Source organism: Phasianus colchicus, chromosome 16 (genome assembly GCF_987193195.1).
Source record: "Phasianus colchicus chromosome 16, bPhaCol1.hap1.1, whole genome shotgun sequence".
NCBI classification, from domain to species: Eukaryota; Metazoa; Chordata; class Aves; order Galliformes; family Phasianidae; genus Phasianus; species Phasianus colchicus.
This window is the reverse complement of record NC_143451.1, coordinates 10,613,035-10,635,382: the sequence shown is the minus strand read 5'-3', so window position 1 is coordinate 10,635,382 and position 22,348 is coordinate 10,613,035. Positions and strand designations below refer to the sequence as shown.

The following is a 22,348-nucleotide window of genomic DNA, read 5'->3' as shown; positions in this document are numbered from 1 at the left end:
GAGCTCCGTCAGAAAGCGTTGCTGGGACTGTGTTGGGAATCATAAAATGGCTTAGGTTGGAAGAGACATCCTGGGGCAGGAGATGCCAGTAAAACCCCATTTGATAGCAGCTCTCTGCCCAAACCTGGGGAGAATGGGGTGCTGGTGGGCATCCCTGCCAGTGAGAGGTGGGACCTAGGGAAAAGCAGCCCCTTGTCCCAGCCCTAATGAGATGGGAGCTTCTTGATAAGCATTAACTGCCCTTAGCTGCTGTTTTCTTCCAGGCATGCCCTCCAGTCTGGTCCATCCCAAGCCTAGCATGACCCATGTGGTGCTATCCATAAGCAGGATTTTCCCCCAAATTTGGGAGGCAGTGATGACCCATGGTTGGTAGCACCAGCTTCTGCTGGCCCCACCAGAGCCAAGATGTCTGTTCCTGGCCCCACTAATTATTTTAAAGGGATTTTGAACAAATAAATAGCCTGAACAGTTCAGCAGTTCCTTGTGTAATTTTAGCTCTGGATCCCTCCAAGAATGTACAGAATAAATAGGTGAATCTGTAATACATCCACAATTAACTCTATATACAGCAAGCAGCTCGGAGGCATGCTATGTAGGAACAGTGTCAATAAACAGGTATGCTGTGGGCCGTGGAAATGTGGTCTTTATTACTGGAGGATAGCTCTGACCAGGAGGTAGGGTGCAGTCTGGAAAAGCAAACAGTGCTGCTATAGATCCTTCTGCCCCCACCCAACTTGCTGGAATTCAAACTGTGCTTTTAGGTGTACCCATGGTAAAATACAGCCCTGTGAGCCAGCCCTGCTCCTCGCCTGATCTGCAGTAACTTGGGGCTGACTCATGATGAGCAAAGCTTGGCTTCGTAGCTAAATGTCACAGATGTGGCAGGAAGGTTTCACCTACGCTGGTGACTTTGCAAATATAACTTTGGGAACATGAAAAAATTCCTCGGGATGTTTTATAACGCAGAGGCATGAAATTGCACAGCAGAATTTTCTCCCCAAACCCTTTCCCCTCCGGCATCTGTGGCCGCATGTGCAGCCATCGTTCCCCAAGAAACCCAACACCCAGACATGAATCATTTCTCTGATTTTTCATGCTTTTAACTTTTCATTGCTGAAGCTTCTCTCGGCCAGGAGATCTAGGGACCTGTTTCAGCTTTGAAAAACCTTAGACGGAGGGAAGGCTGGGGAAAGGAGTTAAAAATGAAACAGCAGATTTATATATATAAAAAGTAAAAATATATGTTCTACATCTGAAGTTTATTTAGGTCCTTTGGGAGAGTGGCGCGGCACTATGTCTCTACTAAATTGCCAACATTTTATGGTCGTGCTGGCACCGAGTCAAACACACATCTTCTTGGCTTGTGCTGCTGTCTTGAAGCAGGCAGATTCCAGTGTGTTTTTCTATGAACTGAATATTACCATTGACTGAACAAGGGAAGCACTGCCCAGTAAGAACGTATAGGTAACTTTTCTTTTTAACAGATCTACCAAAACTTTATTATTTTGATGTTGTGCTGTTGAAGAGCCGACCCCTGGTGACCCACCCAGACATTGGATGTCTGTGTTTGCAGAGAGACACGGCTTTTAGCTTTTTCTTGTGATTTTATTTTGATTGGCAATATATCAGCAATTGGAAAGTTTGAAAGGACTGCTTTTAACTGATTAGCTATTGTGTATGCAAGCGTGCTAGGAGCATGCACGTGGAGACTTGTGTGCATGCATGCATGTATAAAATACACACAGCACGAGTTACGGTTGGGATTTGCACAAGAAGCTGAGCAGTTTGCTGCTCAATTTCCTTCCTAAGCCCTTGCCTACATGTGTATCTTTGTGCAAAACCACCGTTGTTCATCAATCAAGCTTGCTGCACGTGTAGTGCGCCCACCACAAAGCCTTACAGGCTGGGAAGTAGCAGCTCTCTGTAAGCTCCCCGTGATGAAGAAGGGCATTTTGCAGAAGCTGCTGGTTACCGTGCATCACGAGAGACGTTCAGGCTTCAGTACAGACACACATCTTCCCACACATAGCAGCAGCTGGGAGCGACCCGGTTTATCTCCTTCCTGCTCACTGCCTTCTGCTCTCCTGCACGGGGCTGGGAAGCCATCTCTGCACAGGTTTTGGAAAGAGGAGCTTTGATCTGCAGATGCATAAGGAGAAAGGGTCAAGATCTGAAGCAGAACAGACTGGCAGAGAAACAGCCTGTTGGATCACGTCGATCAAATTACACCCTGCCACGGAGAATCCTTTCTCTTTTTTTTGGTCCAAAGTGCAAGAGAACTGAGAGCTTTCCTTTGAAGCTGAGAAGATGATTTCATGCCTCAGTGCTTTGGGAAGGTGAAGAAGTGTGCTTTGCAGTTCATCTCTACCTTTCACAAACCTTCAGGAAAACATCTACCCATACCTCTCCACCTGGTTTTCCAGGGTACCACCCTTCTTCACACCCTCCTGCTTGCAGTGAAGTCTTCCTCTCCTCAGACTGAGCACCAAGCTCATCCTGCTCCTTTTGGCTGAGTAGCTGTGTGCTCTCACCACTTATTCATGTTTGCTCTTGTTCTGTTTCCTTCCCTTTTTCAAGATTTTTCTGCAGATAAATGCACTCGCAGTTGAGAGTTTTGATTAAGTAAGTGCTTTTCAGTGCAAACAAATAATAGTGTCTAGAGTGCATAGGGATATTTATGGCATGCTTTAGTTTTCACAAAGTCGCATTTGTGTGATAGGCACCCAGGGTGATAGTTTGAAAGAATGTCCTTAGAGTTGTTTTAATTTGAAGTCAAAATCAATACAAGCTTCATACAAACTTCATACAAACAGATTGAATAATGGATTTTCTGTACACCTTTTTGAAATCAATTCCTTTGTAACTTGCTACTGTTTTTTGAAAGAGAGCTTGAGCTTTAGGCTGTTCTCTCTGAGGCTGCAGAAGATGATCTGCAGTGCATGGGAAGGGAAGGAAAGCAGGCATCCATCTCTGCAGGGGCGCAGCTCATGTGGTGCATCTCTGCCCTCCTCATTTCTTGTCTCAAGAGTGGAGGCTTTGCTCTTTCCAGTTCGATGCTCTCACGGGCATTTTGCCACTCATGGTACAGTATGCCATGCTCAGCCCTGGCCTAGCAGCGTGTTGTTCAAGGACAATGTGGGACTTGTTTTCATGCACGTGTGTAGGGCAGCTTGGAGATCTCCCTCAGCTGAGACAGGGTATCTGACACAGCTTCAGTACTCTCTCAGAGTTTGTGTAATGCCCTGCCAATGGGGAGGCTGAGAGGAGAGCCCACGTGCATTTACAGTCCCAGAGAAGAGCATTTGCTCTGGTATATAATAGCCTTCTGTTGGGTTTTAGTAGCGTATAGTTTAGTAAATTAGGAGTCTTCAGGTACTTAGCGCTTTAATGGTTCTCACTAAGAACATAATTAAACTATAGACCCCTTAGGGAGAAAAAACAGTTTATTGTGCATATTTTTAGAATCTGTTACCAGCCCTCATAAAACCTGGTAGAGACAAGCCAGAGAACATGCCATAGCTGGCGACCCAGCATGCATTTATCACGGCCAGCAGCCCCTGCCGAACATCGCGCCGAAGTCGCACGTCACAAATCTGCCCTGTGAATTATGGAATTAATTTTCCCCAATCTTGTTTCAGAACTTGTTTGCAGTGCAGTTTTTCTCTGGGTGCCGGAGGTGTGAGGCAGGCAGGTTTATTGTATTGTACCTTGTGTTGACACATAAAGCCAGGTTTTGCTAATCGTTTTTTTATTTAAAAACGCTTTCTGCTGTGCAGGAGTACCCGGAAACGTGGCTGCTTGGAGGCTGTGCTGAGCAGGTCCCCGTGCACCATCCTCAGCCTTGTTTATTCAGTTGCATCTGAGCTGGTGCTGCATTTTTCTGTGTCAGGATTTCACCATTCCCCATGCACAGAGCTGCTGGCTGCTTCCTAGGCTGCTGCTCTTCGTGGGGCAGCTGTGAACCATAGTGCAAAGCTAAAAATGCTCTGTGAAAGGAGCGGGTTAAGAGATGATGGAATGCATTTCCCTCCTCCCAGGCTATGACAGTCTTGTTGGAGGACACAATTGCACCAAGAGGCGTTCAGCACACTTGTGCTTTGCAGGTCCCCTCGAGCATCCCAGCAGCCAGCAGCAAGCTTTCCCAGCATTTCCCCTGGCTTTCACACAGTTCCCCAGCTCTATGCTCCAGCCTCAGCAATGAGCAAAGCCGGCTTTCTCCCTGGGAAGCCCACGCTGTGCTCACAGCATCTGGAAGGCATCGGGAGGAACACACACACGCAGTGCTCGCCGCCCGCACCCTCCCCCTGCAGCTGCTGCACTCAGTGCTGGGACACACGAGATGCTCCTCTCTCCCATCTTTTGCTCACCTTGGAGGTGTAGAGAAGCAGCTGCTGCAGTGGGGAGGAAGGTTCCTGGCTGATGGTGCAGTACCTAAAGGAGGGCTGTAAGAAAGAAGACAGACTCTTGAGCATAGTCTTTTGTGATAGGACAAGGGAAAATGGTTTCAAATTAATGTAAAGGATGCAAGAAGAAATTTGTTTACATTAACAGTAGTGAAGCAGTGGCACAGGATGCCCAGAGAGGTGATGATGCTCCATCCCTGCAGACACCCACAGTCAGGCTGAACTCTGAGCATTGAAGGAGCTGTGGGTGTCCCTGCTCAGTGTAGGGAGTGGAACCAGATGGCCTTTAGAGGTACCTTCCAACTCAAACCATTCTGTGATCACTTTATGCTAGAGAAGAGACTTCTCGTTCTGTCCCTAACGGGGACGATGCCTGGGTGACAGCTCACAGCAGCAGAGGTGCTGCAGCTGGCCTGGCAAATGAGCAGCCCCATGGGTCCATTTGTCAGCATCAGGCTGGGGCAGGTGCACATACAGCTGGGGACAGTAAGTGGCATGGTCAAGAGCTGGCAGTGGCCTTTACTTTGAAATAAAGCAGCAAATATTGATCAAATGTGCAACAACTCGGTGTGCTCACACTGAGATTTAACTCATCTGTAACTACATGTGTGATTGCATGTGTAATGCAGCCCATTCTTCTTGGTCCCAGGCTGCAAGTGCTGCTTGCACAGAAGTGTCCAGGCTCTCCTCCCCAGCACATGGGGAGATGAGGTTGCGTGAGCATGAGTGCCACATTCGTGCAGCTCCTCTTGGCCTAAACATTGCAACCTGTGGGATTGTTATCAATGTCAGCTTAGCTTAACACATTTGAGAAAAAATCAGTCAAAGAAGCCTGATTGAAGTCAGTTTTGGTTACTGCACTTTAGGAAAAAAAAAGATAAAAGAATGAGGTCAGTTTTGGTTATTGAGCTTCAGAAAAAATAAGTGAAAGCAGCCAAGAAAGCAACCTGCCTTTCTGAAAGGGTGAAAGCATTTCTCAGCAGCTTGTGCTGATGGTAAAAAGTCTCTCGATGAGCTTCCCCAGAGCTCTGGGAGCCCCATAGCCATCGTGCAGGCACAAGGTAACCGGAACCGGGGCTGTGGTGGCAGCAGGGCCGCGTCCCCCAGGGCTGGGGGGGCTCTGACCCCCACCCCCACACCAGCCAGGACCCCGCAGCGCTCCGTGACCCCACCGCTGCTCCATCCGCTGCCGCTGTCCGAGGAAGGAAGGATGCGGTCTCCTGTCCTAAGGGGTTACAGCAGCCTCCAGCCCATGGAAAGCAACACGTTTATTAGTCCCAGCTTCGCTAATGGGGAATTACAATAGCTGTGGGATTTGGCAGTGGAAGCATGCTCGATTGCCATGCGTAGTACAATATTTTCCCTCTTTTGTTTGTAGTTTTGATTTAGCTACAAATAATTTAAAGATGTGTTGTGTCTCCTTCAATTAAAACTTGCTTCTTCATCCTCTCTGTTTTTCTGATGGAGGTTTAAAACAATCCTGGTGAGTTTGAGCTTGTCAGACATGCTAAGGTAAATTGTTAACTCCTTTCTTTTTGGTTCAGATTGCAGCATTTCTGAGGGTTGCTGCTATTAACATATCACAGCTTGCTGCCTTTGTAAAATTTGCAGCTTTGTACTGGTGGGAAGATCTCCCTGCATCAAAAAAATTCAGAAGAATAATATTGTCACACAGCCAGCATGTAAATACCTTAAACCAATATAGCATGTTTAGAGGAATTAGACTTTCCTCTCCCGAATTATGATTTTGGAAAGCAGCTCTGCCACCACATTTATTTCAAATTTAAACATTTTGAAAGAGTATCTCCGAGGGTTTTGAAATCTGGTTCCCATTCCTGTCTCCGTTTGACCTCTTGTGTGACCCCAAGAAAATCTTTTTCTCTGTTTCTGGATCAGCTCGGTTACTCTCCCCATCTCTTCTGCTTCTGCAGAATGATTTAACATCCATCGGTGTGGAGCTATGTGCCACATGGCAGTATTAAATGAACGGGGGTTCAACAGAAGATGAATGATTGGGTTATGACAAAAAGGAAGAAGATTAACTCTTGTTTTCTATTAGATGTACTGGCTTAAAAATTCCCGGGTTTTGCGTGAAAAAAGTCTGGATGAAGTAATTTCCTCTAAAATGAAAGGAAGCGCAGGGAAGGAAAGGAATGACCCCACAGTTCTGTTGGATCCCAGCGATGCCCTTGGGCTGGGGCTGACACTGTGTTTTCATCTTGCAGACCCAGCCGGTGCCCAACCCCATCGCCTACTTCATGCACCGCTCACCAGGCTGGTTTCATCAGTTTGAGACCCTCTTCAACCACTTCATCGAGCTGGTGGTGCCCTTTTTCATCTTCATGGGACGAAGGATGTGCATGGTGCACGGCGTTCTGCAGATCCTTTTCCAGGTGAGATGCTCCTGGGGTTGCTTCCTAAGGTCCCATCTCCTCCCAGCAAACCATAGGGGTCTTGATGTAAGCTGCAGCTGCACCCCCTGCACCACTCCACCACCTGCAGTGGAACACTGGGTGGCAGCGAGATGGTTACTTTACCCACGTTTCCAAACTGGAGCAGAGGAATTGATGCAAGAGCTGGGTCAGGAGTTCAGGCTCCAGTGAGTCAGAATGATTCAGAGCTCTCACAGTTGGCTTTGGGGTGACTCGCGTTGGGGGGGCTGCCCTGGCTGTATTGCTGGAGAGGTGCCCCCTGGCCTCTGCTTCATTTCCCATTCATGTGAACAGCAGAGAAACATTGGCGCTGGACAAGTGTGCAGGGGCTGATCCTGCAGTGGCCAGGAGGTTGTGGTTGGTCAGGATGAATCATAGAATGGCTTAGGTTGGAGGGGACCTCAAAGATCACCCAGTTACAACGCCTGCCATAAGCAGGGCTGCCACCCACCAGGTCAGGCTGCCCAGGGCCCATCCAGCCTGGCCTTGAATGCTTCCAGGGATGGAGCTTGAACACTTGCAATTTCTCTGAAAGTTGATATTTATGGACATCTTTCTCTGTTTTGTTTTTTTTTAATATATATTTAATATTTAAGGGCTGTTCTGTATCTCTGAATTTGAGTTATTTGGTTTTGTCCTGTTTTTTACAACCATCGGATTTACTGAGCTTAGATTCATAGCAAAAATCCTTTCTTCAGAAATTAATGGCATTCGTGTTTCAGTTGTGGGTTGTTGTTTATATTCACACGAAATAAATAAATGTGCAGAAGTTAGAGGAAGGAAGCTCCTGAACACATACTTTCCAAAACCTCATCTCATTTCTCCCTTCTGAGCTCCAGGATAACTGAAAGCCCCAAGCGAAGCTGTGCTGACGTGCAGCAGCACGGCTCCCACTTACTGCAGCCTTTGTTCAGTATCACTCCAGCATCGTGAAATTCATATGCTGTAGTTGTTACTGCTTCCTGTAAATACGTGTGATGATTAAACTGGAGAACAGCTTATAAACTCTATTGGTAAACCACAAAAATGCTGATCAGATTTTAAAGGGCTGACATAAAAGCCGGGGGATTTGTGCACTCACAGAGGAGCCCGCTAGCTCTCCTGCTTCCCAAGCACATAGTATTGAGCTGGGTACCAGCAAACACACAGAGTGGAACCTCAATTGCTTGGCACAGCTCTTGGCACCAGGTTTTGCTGTAGCGGGGGCTTGGAGCAAGGTGAGGGCAGCTGCTCCTGCACCATGGGCAGAGCAACACATCCTTTGTCAGCTGCTCCTTGGGAAGGGAGCGGGATGTGGGGATATAGCTGATGGAAATTGGGGTAGTGGATAGAAATTGCAAGTAGGAATAGTTCTGCACACAAAGAAGTGTAGTGACAGTGGCTCTTTCTCAAGGCAAACAGACTCAGAGAGGACCAGAGTGCAGCACGGTGAGTGGCCTCTCTGAAAACAAAGATTTGCAGTCTTGGCACAGCTGTGCAGCCTCAGAGCTGTTCTGCTCTGCTCTGCTCCGTTCTGCCTTGATAGAAAAATAGTAGTTTAATGGACTGTGACGATGCTGCTTTGTCTTCACATCTCTGCCAGTGAAACTTGCTTTCCCAAAGCCTGAGCTGCTCACTCGTGCCTTCCTTGGCTGCTCAGCACTGGGCTGGTCCTGTGCTGCGGAGCGCTAACGAGCAGCACTGCCGATTGTGTGCTGGGGACTTCAGGCGAAGCCACTGGGATCTGAGACAGCAAACTGCATCCAATAGAGGCTCATAATGACATATTGTAAATGCATGCATCTGACCACCCTTTAATTGGTGCTTTATTGATAGTTTGCAATTACTGACTTATTTCTATCACGAGTGGAGTCTGCAAAGGCAAAAAAGGGTCCCAGTGTAAAATGCAGCTCTGGTGCATTTATAGCATTTCAACAAAAACCTGTTTATTTAATATTTACTGCCCTTTTCTTCATTCAGAATGACTTTTATTGACAATACTTCTGCTCTGCAAAGGAAGCAATAAAGTTTAATGTTGATATACCACTTAATTCTGCTTTTCAAGATTTGAATTGACATTACATGCAAGTTTTATTGGACATTTTATAATTGTTATTGGAGTCATGGTGGCTAGGTTGAGTAAGTGTATTTTTCCAGATTCCAACTGGCCTGGAGAATATTGCTTTGTCAGGAGCCCAGAAAAAGTCGTGCCTTTAAAAAGTCTTTTTTTTTTTTTTTTTGTGTGTGTGTGTGATTCCAAGTGTGAACTTATTGTTCTTTCCCAGTTCACCTTTGTAAGGAAGAAGGCTCAGTGGGATTGCTATGCACTTATGTCCACGAGGCTGCAGGCTCAGCATGTCCTGCTGCTGTTCCATGTACACTGGTGCTGTCAGTGGGAATGTGGTTCGGGTCTGCTTCTTCCCATCTGAGTCCTCCATAACTTGAATTTCCAGAAATCTTCCCATTTGGCTGCTTTTTTGATCTCAAAATCAAGGCTTGTGTTGAATGCTGGCCAGTTCTCATTTGAAAAATCATTTGTTGTTGCTAACCATTGGGCTGGAGAGGGAGAGCTTTGTAATGGATGTAGCTTTTTACAGGACATCTGTGCTCGAGATGTTCTTGATCAAATCACAGTGCCCAAAGCACATTTGCCAGGATCAAAAGTGAGCTGAGAGAAAACATCATCCAAGTACTCAATGCAGCATGTCCAGGTCCCATCAGCGGTTTGTCCTCTGTGCTCCTGCTGCATATCCTCAACACCAGCCATTCCCTGCTCCCAAACTCCAGCCTGCATAGGCTAACATCATTCCTGGAGCTTTGTGCTTCCTTTGGTGTCTGCTGAGATCCTCCATGCTGAGCCTTCTCAGATGCAGAGCAGTGCACTGAGCCCATCCCATCTGCAGGAGCCTGCTCAGGTCTCACCTTTTAGGAAGGTGGTGGCAAAGCCTCTCCTTTGGTCTGCATACCTTTAGAAAGAAACTTTAGGTGAATGCAGCCAGTTAGAAAGGATCTCCAGTGTAAATAGGTAGCATTGTTTCCAAAAAACATATTTTAGCATTTACAGTATGTAGAAACCCAAATCTGAAACAGAGATGAAAGTAAATGAACATTTAACTTTTCAATATCGTTGGGGATTTATTGTAAGCAGGTTTTGTAAGCCGGATTTGACACGCTGAGCAACACTGCTGCAAATTGTCTCTGCCAGGAATGAAGCTGGAGAAGAGAGTTACAACTCATCCCCTCCCTGCTTGGGTCTGCAGCAGATGGCCAGGTTGAGCCTCAGAAACCTCCAAGTATCCTACGTTGGAGTTCGCCTCTTGCTCACATTATAACCAACAGTCTTCAGTGTTTGTGAGAGTTCACTAAATTCTGAAAGCTCTTTGCTGCCTTTTATTGTGGTGTTTGTGGAAAGCACAGCCACATTTTGAGCCAGGACTGTGTTCATTGAGATGCTCATGTTGGGAATTTAAACCTAACCTCATTAGGTTCAATCTTCCAGCACCAGGTTTGGGGTTTCAGAGACCCTCTCTAACTCACACAGAGGAACTTGTTTTCACTGCACGTGCCTGTATGGTGACTGTTGAATGTGATGTCACTTAATGGGCTGGAAGTGGAAGAGTTGGGGAAATCCAGTTGTCTCCAGATGTTTGGAAGTTCACTGTACTGTTGGTACAAGGTGAGCAGAAAGCAGAGGCTGTTATGTGTCATGGACATGGGAATGCTGCAGGAGGTTGGAGCAGCTGCCAGTAAATGTTTTACAACTGAGTTCAATGGATGGTTCTTTCATTCAGGGTCAGCTGGCTGATTTTGTAGCAGTGTTGGGATCTGAAGCACCCCAAAATTCAGGACAAATCACGACCAAAATGTGATTGTTACCATGTAGAGATGGAAGAACTATAGAATCATAGACTCCTTTGAGATGGAAGGGACTTTTAAAGGCTGTCTGGTCCAACTCCCTGTTCTGAGCAGGGACACCCACAGCTCCATCAGTCTCAGAGCCTCGTCCAGCCTGACTGTGGCTTTGTGCAGGGATGGGATACCACCACCTCTCTGGGCACCCTGTGCCACTGCCTCAGTGACTTTAGCATAAAGAAAACCTTTCTTATATCCAAGAAGAGGTCTTAGAAATGGTCCTAGACTTTCTGAAGGTCACAGGTGAGGTTTGGACACCATTATTCTCGTTTCTATAAGACATCAACCCAGAGCCCTAAGGAGCTCATTGTTTTAAGGAAAGGAAGGTGGAAGTACCGAATGGGGAGAGGAAAGGCAGGGAGGGGAAGGCAAGTCCTTGCCCTGCTCACAAACCAGGTGCCATCAGGTAGAAGACCCTTCCACCAACCCATCACCCCTATGGGTCCATCCCTCTGCTCACCACCCACTGCCAGCATCAAGCACGAGGGTCCGGGAGTGAAATCAGAGAGGGTGCAAAACCATCTCCTTGCTGCTTTGCGGTTGTTTCGCTGTTCTGCGTCGCTGGCTCCTAAAACCCTGAAGTTGCATGTTTTTCACGATGTCTAACACACAGCTTACACCAGCAAACGTATTTCTTGGCTCCTTAAGGCAGGCTGTAAAATTACACTGCTTGGCAAACGAGTTGATGAGGGGAAGCTAGAGAGAAGCCAAAAAGTGAGGAGAAAGCCACCTTGCCCCCGTGAGCAGGCAGGTAGTGCTGGATCCGAGGGCCAGCACAGGAGGGGCTGAGGTTTTCTACAGCTGTGGAGCAGTTTCAGCTGTGCCAGGTGGGAAGGAGCTTCAATATCACAACGGTAAAATAAATAAATATATAGTTTATTAAAAAAAAAAAAAATAGTAAGTGGAAAGTGTAAAGCTAGCACTGTTGGAAAAGCAGTGTCATTCCTTTGCTTCCAGGGAGCTGTTCTGGGTAGTAGTCATGGTTCAGGATTTCCAGGGTTTTAGACCTCAAATCACTTTGGATTCAAATCAGATTTGGAGGCCTGATCTCTTCCATGGCCCCTGGAAACTCCTGGCACCTTCTGCATGGAGCATCCCTGTGCAGCCTGGGGGCTCAGGAGGTGCCAGGGGCATCAGTGCTGGGAGGGGATTGGAGTAAAACAGAAGTTCTGCTGGGGCCTCAGGGCTGCCACCAGTCTTCATCCCACAAAGGCTTGGCACTGGGTGTAATTCAGGGCTGTCCGAGGGTGTTTTCAGCAGAAACCATGTGTGAAAGGCAGAAATGACAATGCCAAGAGCAAAGCTGAATTCCAAGCTTGTGGAAAGGAAACATAAAAGCCCTCAGCAGCCAAACCTCTCAGTCTGATTCAGAGCGCTGACCAACTAAACTGCTGGGGCAGCTCTTGGGTCGGTCCAAAGTGCTGTATTATGGAAGCAGCTGCTTTACGTGCTGGGGGAGGGCCAGGGCCCCACTAGAGAACTGGGAAAGCACCCTGCTTGCTGCTCTGCTGGGCACTGCACTGGGACATGTGGCCCTGTCAGAGATGGAGACGCTCAGAGAGGGACAGAAAGGAGTTTCCATCATTTTCCTGTCTTTATTTTTTATTATTTTAAAGCAGAAAACAGTTGTTGAATAAATACCTATATTCTTCTATTTTTTTTCTCAGCTTGGACAAACCTCAGCCTTCTAATGATTTTAATGCAGGTGATCCTTTTCCCATCTCCTCTCCAAAGCTGTGCATGGGAAGCGAAGCAGGGGTTTTTCCCCTCTTTTTGGGGAGGACCAGCCCCCCCCACCATTGCCTCTGCCATGCTGTGAGACCTTAGAGGGATGAACAACCCCTCGAGCCACACACACGCAAATTAAATCAGGCTGCTGCAGTGCCACAGCTGCAACATATTGTGTTGCTAAGTTAGGAGGTAGCAGAGGTCACAGCAGCAGCCCAGATAGAAGGAACAAAAATTAAACAGCTCCCCCACCCCTTTCCTGCAGAAAGTGTCTGAATCAGTGTTTGTTTTCACTTGTCAGATATGAGCTTGGTTTTGTTCTTTTTCTTACGTTGGTGTAAGTCAGATGTGTCTCTGGGAGGACTGTCAGGGTTGCACAAACCCCAGGCTTGCGTCAGAAGAATCAGACCCCTCATTTCTGCTTTAGTTACGCACCTATAAGATATTTGCATTGCTCAGGAAGTTACTGGCACAGAATAGTGTAATGTCTGTAGGAACAGTGTGTGTGAAAATAAAGCTGCTGCCCCGTTTGCCCTGTGTGCCACCCCAGGGCTGCTGGATGATGTGGGCAAGAGGCAGAAAACTCGGGCATCCGCCCTGCAGATGGGCAACATGAACAAGCTTGAAGACCACAGAAGAGATGCAGACAGTATTTCTCCAGGAGGTGCCCCCAGGCCTGCCCCTGATTTCTCTTGCAGCAGAGCAGCTCCGTGGTGGCACATCTCCAGCGAGGTCGGGTGTGAGGCAGCACGGTCCCCAGGGCTGGTGGCTGCGGTCCCAAGGCAGGGCAGGCAGATGGTGGATGTGTAAAGTCCTGAAAGTCCAAATTGCATTGATTTTGTTGTGGTTTAGAAAGCAACAAGAAACAGAAAACGTCCCAGGAAAATTAACAATAGAGCATTAGTTTGCTGCTAGGGGAGAAATGGTCCACTGGAAAATAGTTTTATAGCTCAATTGTTTTAAAATCTGGCTTGGATTCAGGTCTGAGATGGAGAATGAAGGGAGAGCATTTGAAAAAATTATTGGGAACCCTGAAGCTCTGTGCTGGGACTGTGGCGGTCGCTGCTGCAGCCCCAGGTTCATGGGACTGGCCCTGTGTGCCCATCCCTGTCCCCACCATCCCCATCCTCGAGCAACAGCAAAACGAAAGGCATGGGAAATCAAAGGAGTGTAGGCCAGATTTTCCACTGCATTTAAACCCCCTTAAATTAAATAGCAAGCTGTTTAAAAAAAAATATGAAGATCCAACTTAGGCAGAACCCAAACCATTTAATCACTCTTATATTTGATTTCACATCCATGTGAAATAATAATATCTGTCACAAGGCGAGGCTGCCATACCAGACACAAGAATACCAGTGCATACCACCCCAAATCAGTAAATAACACTGCTCGTATAATGGTGTCTGGTATTAGTTAGCAACAAGTTTAGCTCTTGCATTTTGCAGTAGTCAGAGTGACTTAGAAACACTTACTGTTAGCCATAGGAGTGCATTTAATTAGCTTCTGATTCAGGGGGTTGGGGGCTTTTCTTTTTTTTTTTTTTTTTTTTAAATCATTAAATAAAGTGTCACCCCTAGCCAGTGCTGTAAACTCTATTTTGATTGTGGCTGCAATAACCCCTTTGGGCGTCATTCAAATTGTACTAAACAGTTTCTGGAGAGCGCTGGTTTCTCTCAAAATAAACCAAAGTCCGGCTTTGACAAGCTCTAATGAAAAACAAATTGTTATATTACTTAGAAAAATAATTTGAAGGAAGTCTGAATTAGTTGTAAAGGTGGAAAAGGTTCAGCTACTTGAAAATAGAAATTTGGAAGGTATTTATTTTAACCATTAAGCCAGCGGCCTTGAAATACAGCCTTGTTTGTTACAGAATGCGCCTAACGAGAGACATGAATCATGCTGTTAATCAGTATGGGAACTTGATTAATTGGAAAGGGGACCGTCAGTGACTCCAAAAGGCGGAGTCTCCTGGCAGCGGTCTGACACGGAGCCCTGGAGCTGGTGTGATTTACCATCAGTCATCCTGCTGGCACTCGGAGAGGAGTTTTGGAGGGATCCCACAGCCTTGGGTTTGTGGGTTGTTGTTTTTTTAAATTGAAAATAAAATGTGGTTCTTTGGGATGCTGTCAGCCTTCGGTTGTGTTCGGTTGTCCTTGAGACGTGCTTTGTGCAGAGCAGGGCTGCGCCTGTCCCAGAGGCTCTCGTTGGGATGGCCCAGGCTCCCGTTGTCTCACCTTTGCTACTGATAGTGGTTTTGCTTATTAAACCTGAGAGGCAGTTTTTACACCCAGCTATGAAATCGGATTTGCATGGGAGGCCCCAGCGATGTGAAGTGCGGCCATGGTTATAAAATCGCAGCAGGAAGGCCCGTATTCATTTTCACTGTTGACTGGGGCTCTTGGTTTGGGGGCCAGGAAGAGCTTGAGTGAGTTTGGCCATCCAAAAGCTCTGCTTGTGTTTCACATCAGCGTGAATTTGCTCACAGGACTTGGCTTCCCCACAGCAGGGCTATTTCAGCTTTGTTTCAGACTCTCAGTGCCGGCCCGGTTCGGCCCTGTCAGTGTTACATCGTGCTGACACCAGGCTGCAGGCACCTGGGGGCCGCAGATGTAGCCCTTGTTGTCAGGTGCCTTGCTGAGCCCCTGCATTCAGAGGTCACAAACCCCAAATTGCAGAGCTTGCTTCAGTGTAATGCAACGGACTGTGGTTGCCCTTTGTGTTCATCCTGCCTTACAGCCCGTCAGGGTGCTCGTTCCCGTTTGCTGTGCAGGCTGTTCTCTTCGCGCTACATGAACACCTTCCAGAGCCGTATTAAATGACATGGCTGACATCCACACATGTGGGCCTGCCTTTGCCAAGGGAAGAGCTTGTGGAGCACTTAGGCTCACAGGGCTCTAGGGCAGGCTTGGTTTTTGTTTTTCTTTCCTGTTCTAATTTTGCATTCGATTTTTAAGATTTCTCTGAGATTCAGAATCCTTGTGTTTGCAGTGCTGTAACAGAATTCCAGGTGGTTGGGCTTGAAGAGAAAAATCAATTACGGTGATGTTGTCAGTATAACTGTATGAGTTGGCAAGGCTGCAATGGGTTCAGAACATCTGCACTTTCCAGATGTGATTCACTCTGAACGATGCTGCGGCATTTGTGTCCAAACAAGGATGGGAGATAAAGTATGTGTTGCACATGTGATTGCATGTATGTGGAAGGTATGTATAAAGCATTGTCTAATAAGAGCCAGACCGGCTGTAAACCAGAGATGTTACTGTGCTCAATGACACGATCTTGAACGTGTTCTGTTGTTATTTTTCCAGTGATGATTGTTTATTTCTGTTTAGGTGTAGCTGCTAATGCTAACTAAATCATTACGATCCATCACGTTGCACAAGCCAAAGCACTCACCCATTAATGTGTCAAACGTCCATTTAAGCTGTAGACTTATACAGTTTCAGAGTAATGGCTGTAAGCTCTTCCAAGTTTAATCACGTTGTACCATATTCCTGATTTGAACAAGTCACACTGCATCTTCCCAACCCTCTGCTCCCACCAGGTCTTTGCTAATTGTCACATTGCTTTTCAGCAGTGTAACTGCGGTGGCATTGGGGTTTTGGTTTCTCTTCCCCTACCATCTAGACTGCAAGGACCTTTAAATAATGCTTTATACTGAAATCTAAAAAAAAAAAAAAAAAAAAGGAGGCATCAGAATAGTCTAACTGGAAACAGATGGCAGATTATGAACTTTTTTTTAATAGGAATTTATAATAGATGTATTCTGAAGAGTCATTTAATAGTGTCAAATACAGACATGTGAAGACAGAATGTGCCCATTTGAGAAGTGAAAGCGGTGGGGAGTGGGCTGTTGTCTTTGGTGCATTTTCTCGTGTTTGAGAAGGATTTTGCAGCGTAGTTAACAGCTACAGACAGCTTTCTTGGCTGAAACCAGTGTATCTCCAAGGCCACTGAGACCATCCTGTGTTCCTGCATGTTACCTAGTATCTTCCCAGGTCGTCAGTTCTTTTGTTGTTCTTAATTTGCAAATTTCTGCCAGGATGCTTTTTGTGCATTTGAGGTTATGTGGGTAGTTTCATGTGTATACACCCTACATCAGCTCCCTTGCACAAAGATTGAATACTTTTACTTAAACCCATTAAAATGAATCCTGTGCACTTTCAGCTTAAGGACAAAATGCTGAAACGTGTTGTCCACGCTGCTTAAGGATAGTGGTGAGGGTGGATTTCATGGTGTCCTGCTTCAGTGAAAATAACTCATTAGCTTGTTCTGGGCCAAGTTGCTGGCTTTAATGTTTCTCTGTAATGATGCTGCCTCCAGAGAGGTTTTATTTTGATTTGGAAGTGTTGGGATGAGGATGCAGCCCTGAGATGCTTTAGCCCACACGCAGTTTACACAGCTGTATTATCTGATTCCCCAGGCACCTCCAAAGGCATTATCTCTTTGGAGATGCAACAGCTAGAAATTGCAGGAAACCTGTGTCACTCAGTGCTTTCATCTTCCTGTAAAAACAGGGCTTTCTTGGAGCCAGTGACTCAGAGCAGTCTCCAATTGGTGTGAGATGCTCCAGTGTACAGTGCCTGGCTGGCAGCTTCCCACCAGCAGGATGGGGTCAGCAGCAATTCCAGGGGCTTGGCAGACCCCAATCTCACTTTCCCTGACTGCAATGCTGTTGGCATTCTGCAAAAGGACAGGTTCTGTCTGCTGCCATAAACTGAGTCAGTGGCTGATGTCAAGCTCCACATTACCTCGCCCCTGCCAGTGTTTGTGTCACGGCAATTGCTTTCCTCCAAGAGACTCTTGGAGTTTAATTTGGCCTCTCCCAGTAGCACAGAGAAGGTTTGTCTGTTTGTCTGCAGGAGGTGTTCTTCATGCATACAACCCACTTTGAAGATGGGCTAAGCAAAACAGGAGCAACATAGGTTTGTTCTGGGATTGGTGTCTCCATATGGAGTTATTCAGAAAGAGCTATGGCACTTTAAGTTTACACCCTACTTTAATAAGAAAAACTTGCAAACGCAGAGAACCCTAGAAACCCAGTTTGCCGATTGAGGCAGCTAGTGGTCTATAGCAATGTTCCCTGCTCATCACATTGGCACATCTCGTGACTTTTACTTATGAGAGATGAAAGAGAAAATCCCAGAGGCTGATTCATTCAGCTAGTAAAGATCCAAGGACCTGAGCCCTCTAAAGCTTGAAAAGCTTGTTCCTATCTCTGAAACGTGTTGTCAGTGAGCTGATGCTAGTTAGCTGAAACATCCATGTGTGCATAGCACAGAATTGCAGAAGCCTTATACCCAAGATAGAGTAGTGGAACTGTGGAGAAGGTCTCTTGGGAATGCACACAAAATGAGCAGTAACTCCTTAGAGCAGTTTGGAAATGTTTAGTACAAGACTATGATCTGTGTAGCATAGCATTTGGGTTTGCTAGGTCCCATGGATTGATTTCTTTCACTTTGCAAGCAAAGGAAGCAGAGATGAGGGTGAGGATGCAGATAACAGATAAATGAAGTAACAAATTCAGAGCACAGTCAACATAAAGTTAAAAATTTTTTCTGTAAAAACAAATTGTACTGCACTGTTTGTTTGGATTGGGAATTAGTATGGCAGGAGTGGACAATGGGAAAGGGGCAGGGATTGCTTTTATTGCATCAACAATGTCATTTATTCCATAACCAACACTTGAAAACCAGTTCTAATCCCCACTCAAATCCCAGTGTAGTCACAACAGTAAATCTGCCAGTTCTCAATCAAAAGCTGGTCAGTACTGCAGCCAGAAGCCTCAGAAGGGAGCAAAGCCAAGGTAGAAGGGTCAGGATCTGGGGCAGGGAGCACTGTGAGACCCAATGCACCCAATTAGCCCTGGTTTGGTGATTTGGTTGGCAGGTGGGATGGGGCCAGAGATGCTACAGAACCAAGTTTTGGCTTCTGTCTCCACGAAGTGTTCAGGGACAGCAAGAAGGTCCTAAAGAAGGATGGAGATCATTTTCCAATGGCTGTTTAGAAGAAATACAACTGTAGATACAAACCCGAGTTTCAAAACGTTGTTATCCATCCTACATCCCTTTGCCTATCCCCTTTTCCACCCAACAAAAAGAAGTGAGCAGCTGGAGACTCCTGGGGCTGTGGCATGCGTCTGGTCCCAGTCACTATCAGTGCAGGGGGATTTTGGTGCCTGCAGGGCTTTTCCTCTGGCCCCAGTTACTGATGACTGGAGTGCAGCGCAAGGGGAGGGAGATGTTTTTATGGAAATCTGTACCTCAACTGTCTTGGCAGCCAAACCTAAATGGCTCCAGTCTTTTGCCCCCAGCTTCATGTTTATGGTCAATCTGAAACTCCACCTGTGATCACCACATGCGTCCTCAGCAAGACTGCAGTAAATTAAAGCACAACAGGGAATTTTAAGAAATACATCCTCTTCCTTCTTGGAGTCAGGTTACATCGACCTCCAAACATCTGGACTCAGTGTCTCAGGGCTCCCAGAGGTTCTGCCGTATTAAAGGTTCATCTGCCTTTGTTACATTCCCGGCCTTTTCCCTTCCTCATTGCCTCTACTTGGTTGAGCATTGCTTTTAGTGTGGCAGGCCCTCTCTGTAACTGATATTTTATATCCAATGCGTAAAATATGTGATCGAATTTTGTTTTGGTTATCTGTTGCCACTGATAAACACAGATCCATTGCCATTCAGTGTGGTTGTGAGAGGAGGCGAAAATTAAGCACGCTCCTATTTGTTCAGAAGCCTGAATTCCTTTCTTCCCTTTTGCTCTCATGGTCTTCGAGGTCTTTTCCAATATTGATTCTATGATTCTACTGAGTATTTTGGGATGTCAGGTCACCAACAACAGAGCATCATCACAGCATTAGTGCCCAAATGTGGGCTGTGACGCAGTCAAGCCTGTTGCCAACTTATAACAGTGAAATGCAGCATCTCATGGCAATCCCACATTGTCACTCAAGGAGGGGGACATCTCTGCCTTCATCCCCCTGGCATCCCAACCCTGGAGCAGTTGTGCAAAAATCAGTACCCAGAAGGAAAATGCAGCTCCAGCTTTTTGCTTTCCGCCTTTCAGGCCTCAAGGTTTTAAAGACTTACATATGTGTTTCACTTGATGTGCTCTGAGTATTCCCATTGAAGTTAACTAAGTGGATAAGACTTCACAGGATGAAAGCCAAATGAGTCCTCACCCACCGTGCTGGGAAGTCTCGTTGAAGTGGGTCATTGGAGGGAAAGGAGGAGGAGCCAATACTGAACTTGCCCCTTTCATTTTATACTTCTAATTACTTAAAGAATTTTTTTTTTTTCTAGGCCAGCTTGGGGAGGGGAGAAAAAAAAATCCCAAGCTGTGATGTAACCACCACAGTCAGATGTTGTCATGACTACTAAACAAGAAACCCAATTTATAAAATGAGAAAAAACATATGAATGTGAGAAAAAAAGAAAAGAGAGGCAATCTCAAAATATTAAGTATGATGTAGAGAAAAATATAAACAGAAACAGTTAGGAAATTCCATAAGGAATATGACTTGTTTAATATTAATCATAAAGGAAAAGATTATGAGAGCTCCAGTGAGTGCCAGATGAAATACTGCACATGTCCAGAGCCCGATAAGAGTCCTCACGGTGGTTCTACTTGGTGGCTCTGGGATATGCTCTTCTCTCTCTGATGCTTTTCCTCCTGGCAGGATGGTATGTTGTGCAGTGGAGTGGAAACCCTTGTCCATTCAGTGGTAGTCAAAATAATCTGTGCCATTATTTAAAATATCAATGACCGATGGGGAAGATAATTCTGTACAGAGATGCTCTTTTCTCTGTTTTGCCAACTGTCCTCGAAGAGATGTGGAGATCCTGAAAGGGAAGCATTGGAGAAATCCCACATGTACATGACTTGGTAATGAATATGCACAAATATCTCAAGCTGAGGACAGAACTGTTGTCTGGGGGACAAACCAGGAGCTGTGCGGCTCTCAACAGGACACCACGAGGGGCTGCTTCACAGCGTGCTGGGAGCCATGCTGCATCCCTTTGTAGTGCTGGGCTGGCAGTGCTCGTGTCCCAGTGATGGTGTCAGCAGCAGAGTGACAGCATCAGTGCCACCACGGGATGACAGCAGCATGGTGACACCCAGCAGGGAGCCCACAGCAATTGCATGGGCAGAGCTGTCATTTGCTGCTTTGTTAAACTTCACTTGGCCGTGCCTGCACTCCTTGGTGCATGTCATGGAGAGATGTCAGGGCTACCTGTGCACTGGGAGATCAGTGCCCTATGGCATGTCCTCTGCTCAGTCACTTGGTTTTGCAGCAGTGGGGCTGGCTGTTAGGAGGCTGCTCTCAGTGTTTGGCACTCCCTTGGAAACATTTCAGTTTATAGTAACCCTGAGAGTTCCTTCTCACTGTCAGTCAAAATTAAGCTATGATGTCCCGGAAAACATCCGGATGATGTCAGACTGATGTCCATAGGGTCAGAGTATAGGTGCCCACCAGCCCGGGGCCTTCTAGGGATGTGGGCCAGGCTCTCTTCTTACCTCCACACATACACAGGTGTCTTTTTTTCCTCCTGAACACATCCAGCCCTGCTGCAGCCTGGCACCAACACCAGCAGAGTGCTCTGCTGATGTGCAGGAACCTGGAGAAGCACAGCTCCACACATCTCCCAGCTCCGTGCAGCTTGCCGTGTTTGGATCCTGTTTGCTTCTGATGTAGTGCACCCTTCTGATGGCTGTAATTTCAGACTCCGTCAGCTCTGGGCTTCTTTCATGCCTTATCTTGTTCCCCCCCACGCCTAGCTGAAAGGAGCATGTTATTCCACTTGGTTAGATGAGGCTGTTTGAATCACAGGACCAGGCAATACCGAGTTGTTACTCTCACTGACTGTTGACAAATCTAATTTGCTGATGAATAATGAGTAACCTTTTAAAATCATCCCCGCGGCTGCACTCGTTTTTTGTTGAATGAGTCATTTTGGAGCATAGGAACTTACTCATGGACAGGCAGCTGTATCTCATCCTCTGCTAGAGATTATTTAGAGCTGGAAAACCTCAAGCAGCTTTTTTTTTCCAAGAGTGCATCCTTCCCTGATAACAGCGCAGCTGCCATTAAGCTCTTGTCAATGCAAAGGCTCATTGCCACATTAGTCTGCCAGCAGCAAGGCTGTCCTGTGACAGCTCTTCCTGGAATATTCTAATAGATGTATATTTTTATTTCTCTTCCAAGGTTCATCTCATATGTAAGTGATCAGTGCAGCAGCGTGAGCGAGGATCTCCTTGCAGCTGTGACCTTGAAAGTGGGTGGCATTTTCTGCTTCCTCTCCAGCATCCTTCGGGATCCACATTTCATGTGATCCCATCTGACAGCAGCCAAATCTGTGCTGGGAAAAGTAGTGTGATACTACCAGGAAATACCCACTGCCCCAGCCTCCTTAGGGCTGAGATCTTCAAAGCTCCCTGTAGGAGACAGGCTCCTCAGGCAGCTTTTGAAACCCCAGTATGCCATGTGTGCATGCAGCTACCTCGCAGTTAAATGGTGCAAACTTTATTCTTCTGCGTATGTTCCTTCCGACAGCCTTATCTTTTCAGTGCCTACAAAGCAAAATACAGGGCTGCAGCTTCTTTTAGATGTTTTTATGACTATCCAGTGCTAAACAGTTCCTCTGCGGGAGGTTTATGAGTTTCCTTCAGGCACGCAGATGCACACAAAATAAAATCCAAGCGTGACTATAGGAGCACCCAGCAGCTTCCTGGGCTCTGCAGCCCTTCCTGCACTCTCTCACCCACCATCCCCAGCTGTGATGTGGTCCTGTGCTGCACGTTCACCTGTTCTGATCATTTCATAATTTACACCTCGTTCCCATTTTCACCTAAATTACAAGCAAGGCGCCCAAAAGCTGAAAA

General features: G+C 46.5%; 1 protein-coding gene across 2 annotated transcripts in view; it reads left to right on the top strand.

Annotated features, from left to right (window-relative positions):
• LMF1 (lipase maturation factor 1) overlaps positions 1 to 22,348 on the top strand; it is a 160,077-nt gene that overhangs the window by 102,663 nt on the left and 35,066 nt on the right. For both annotated transcript variants that reach the window (XM_031606895.2, XM_090151668.1), the window contains one exon: positions 6,629 to 6,796. In XM_031606895.2, coding sequence (XP_031462755.2) covers positions 6,629 to 6,796 — 168 coding nt within the window. The remainder of the gene's footprint in view (positions 1 to 6,628; positions 6,797 to 22,348) is intronic.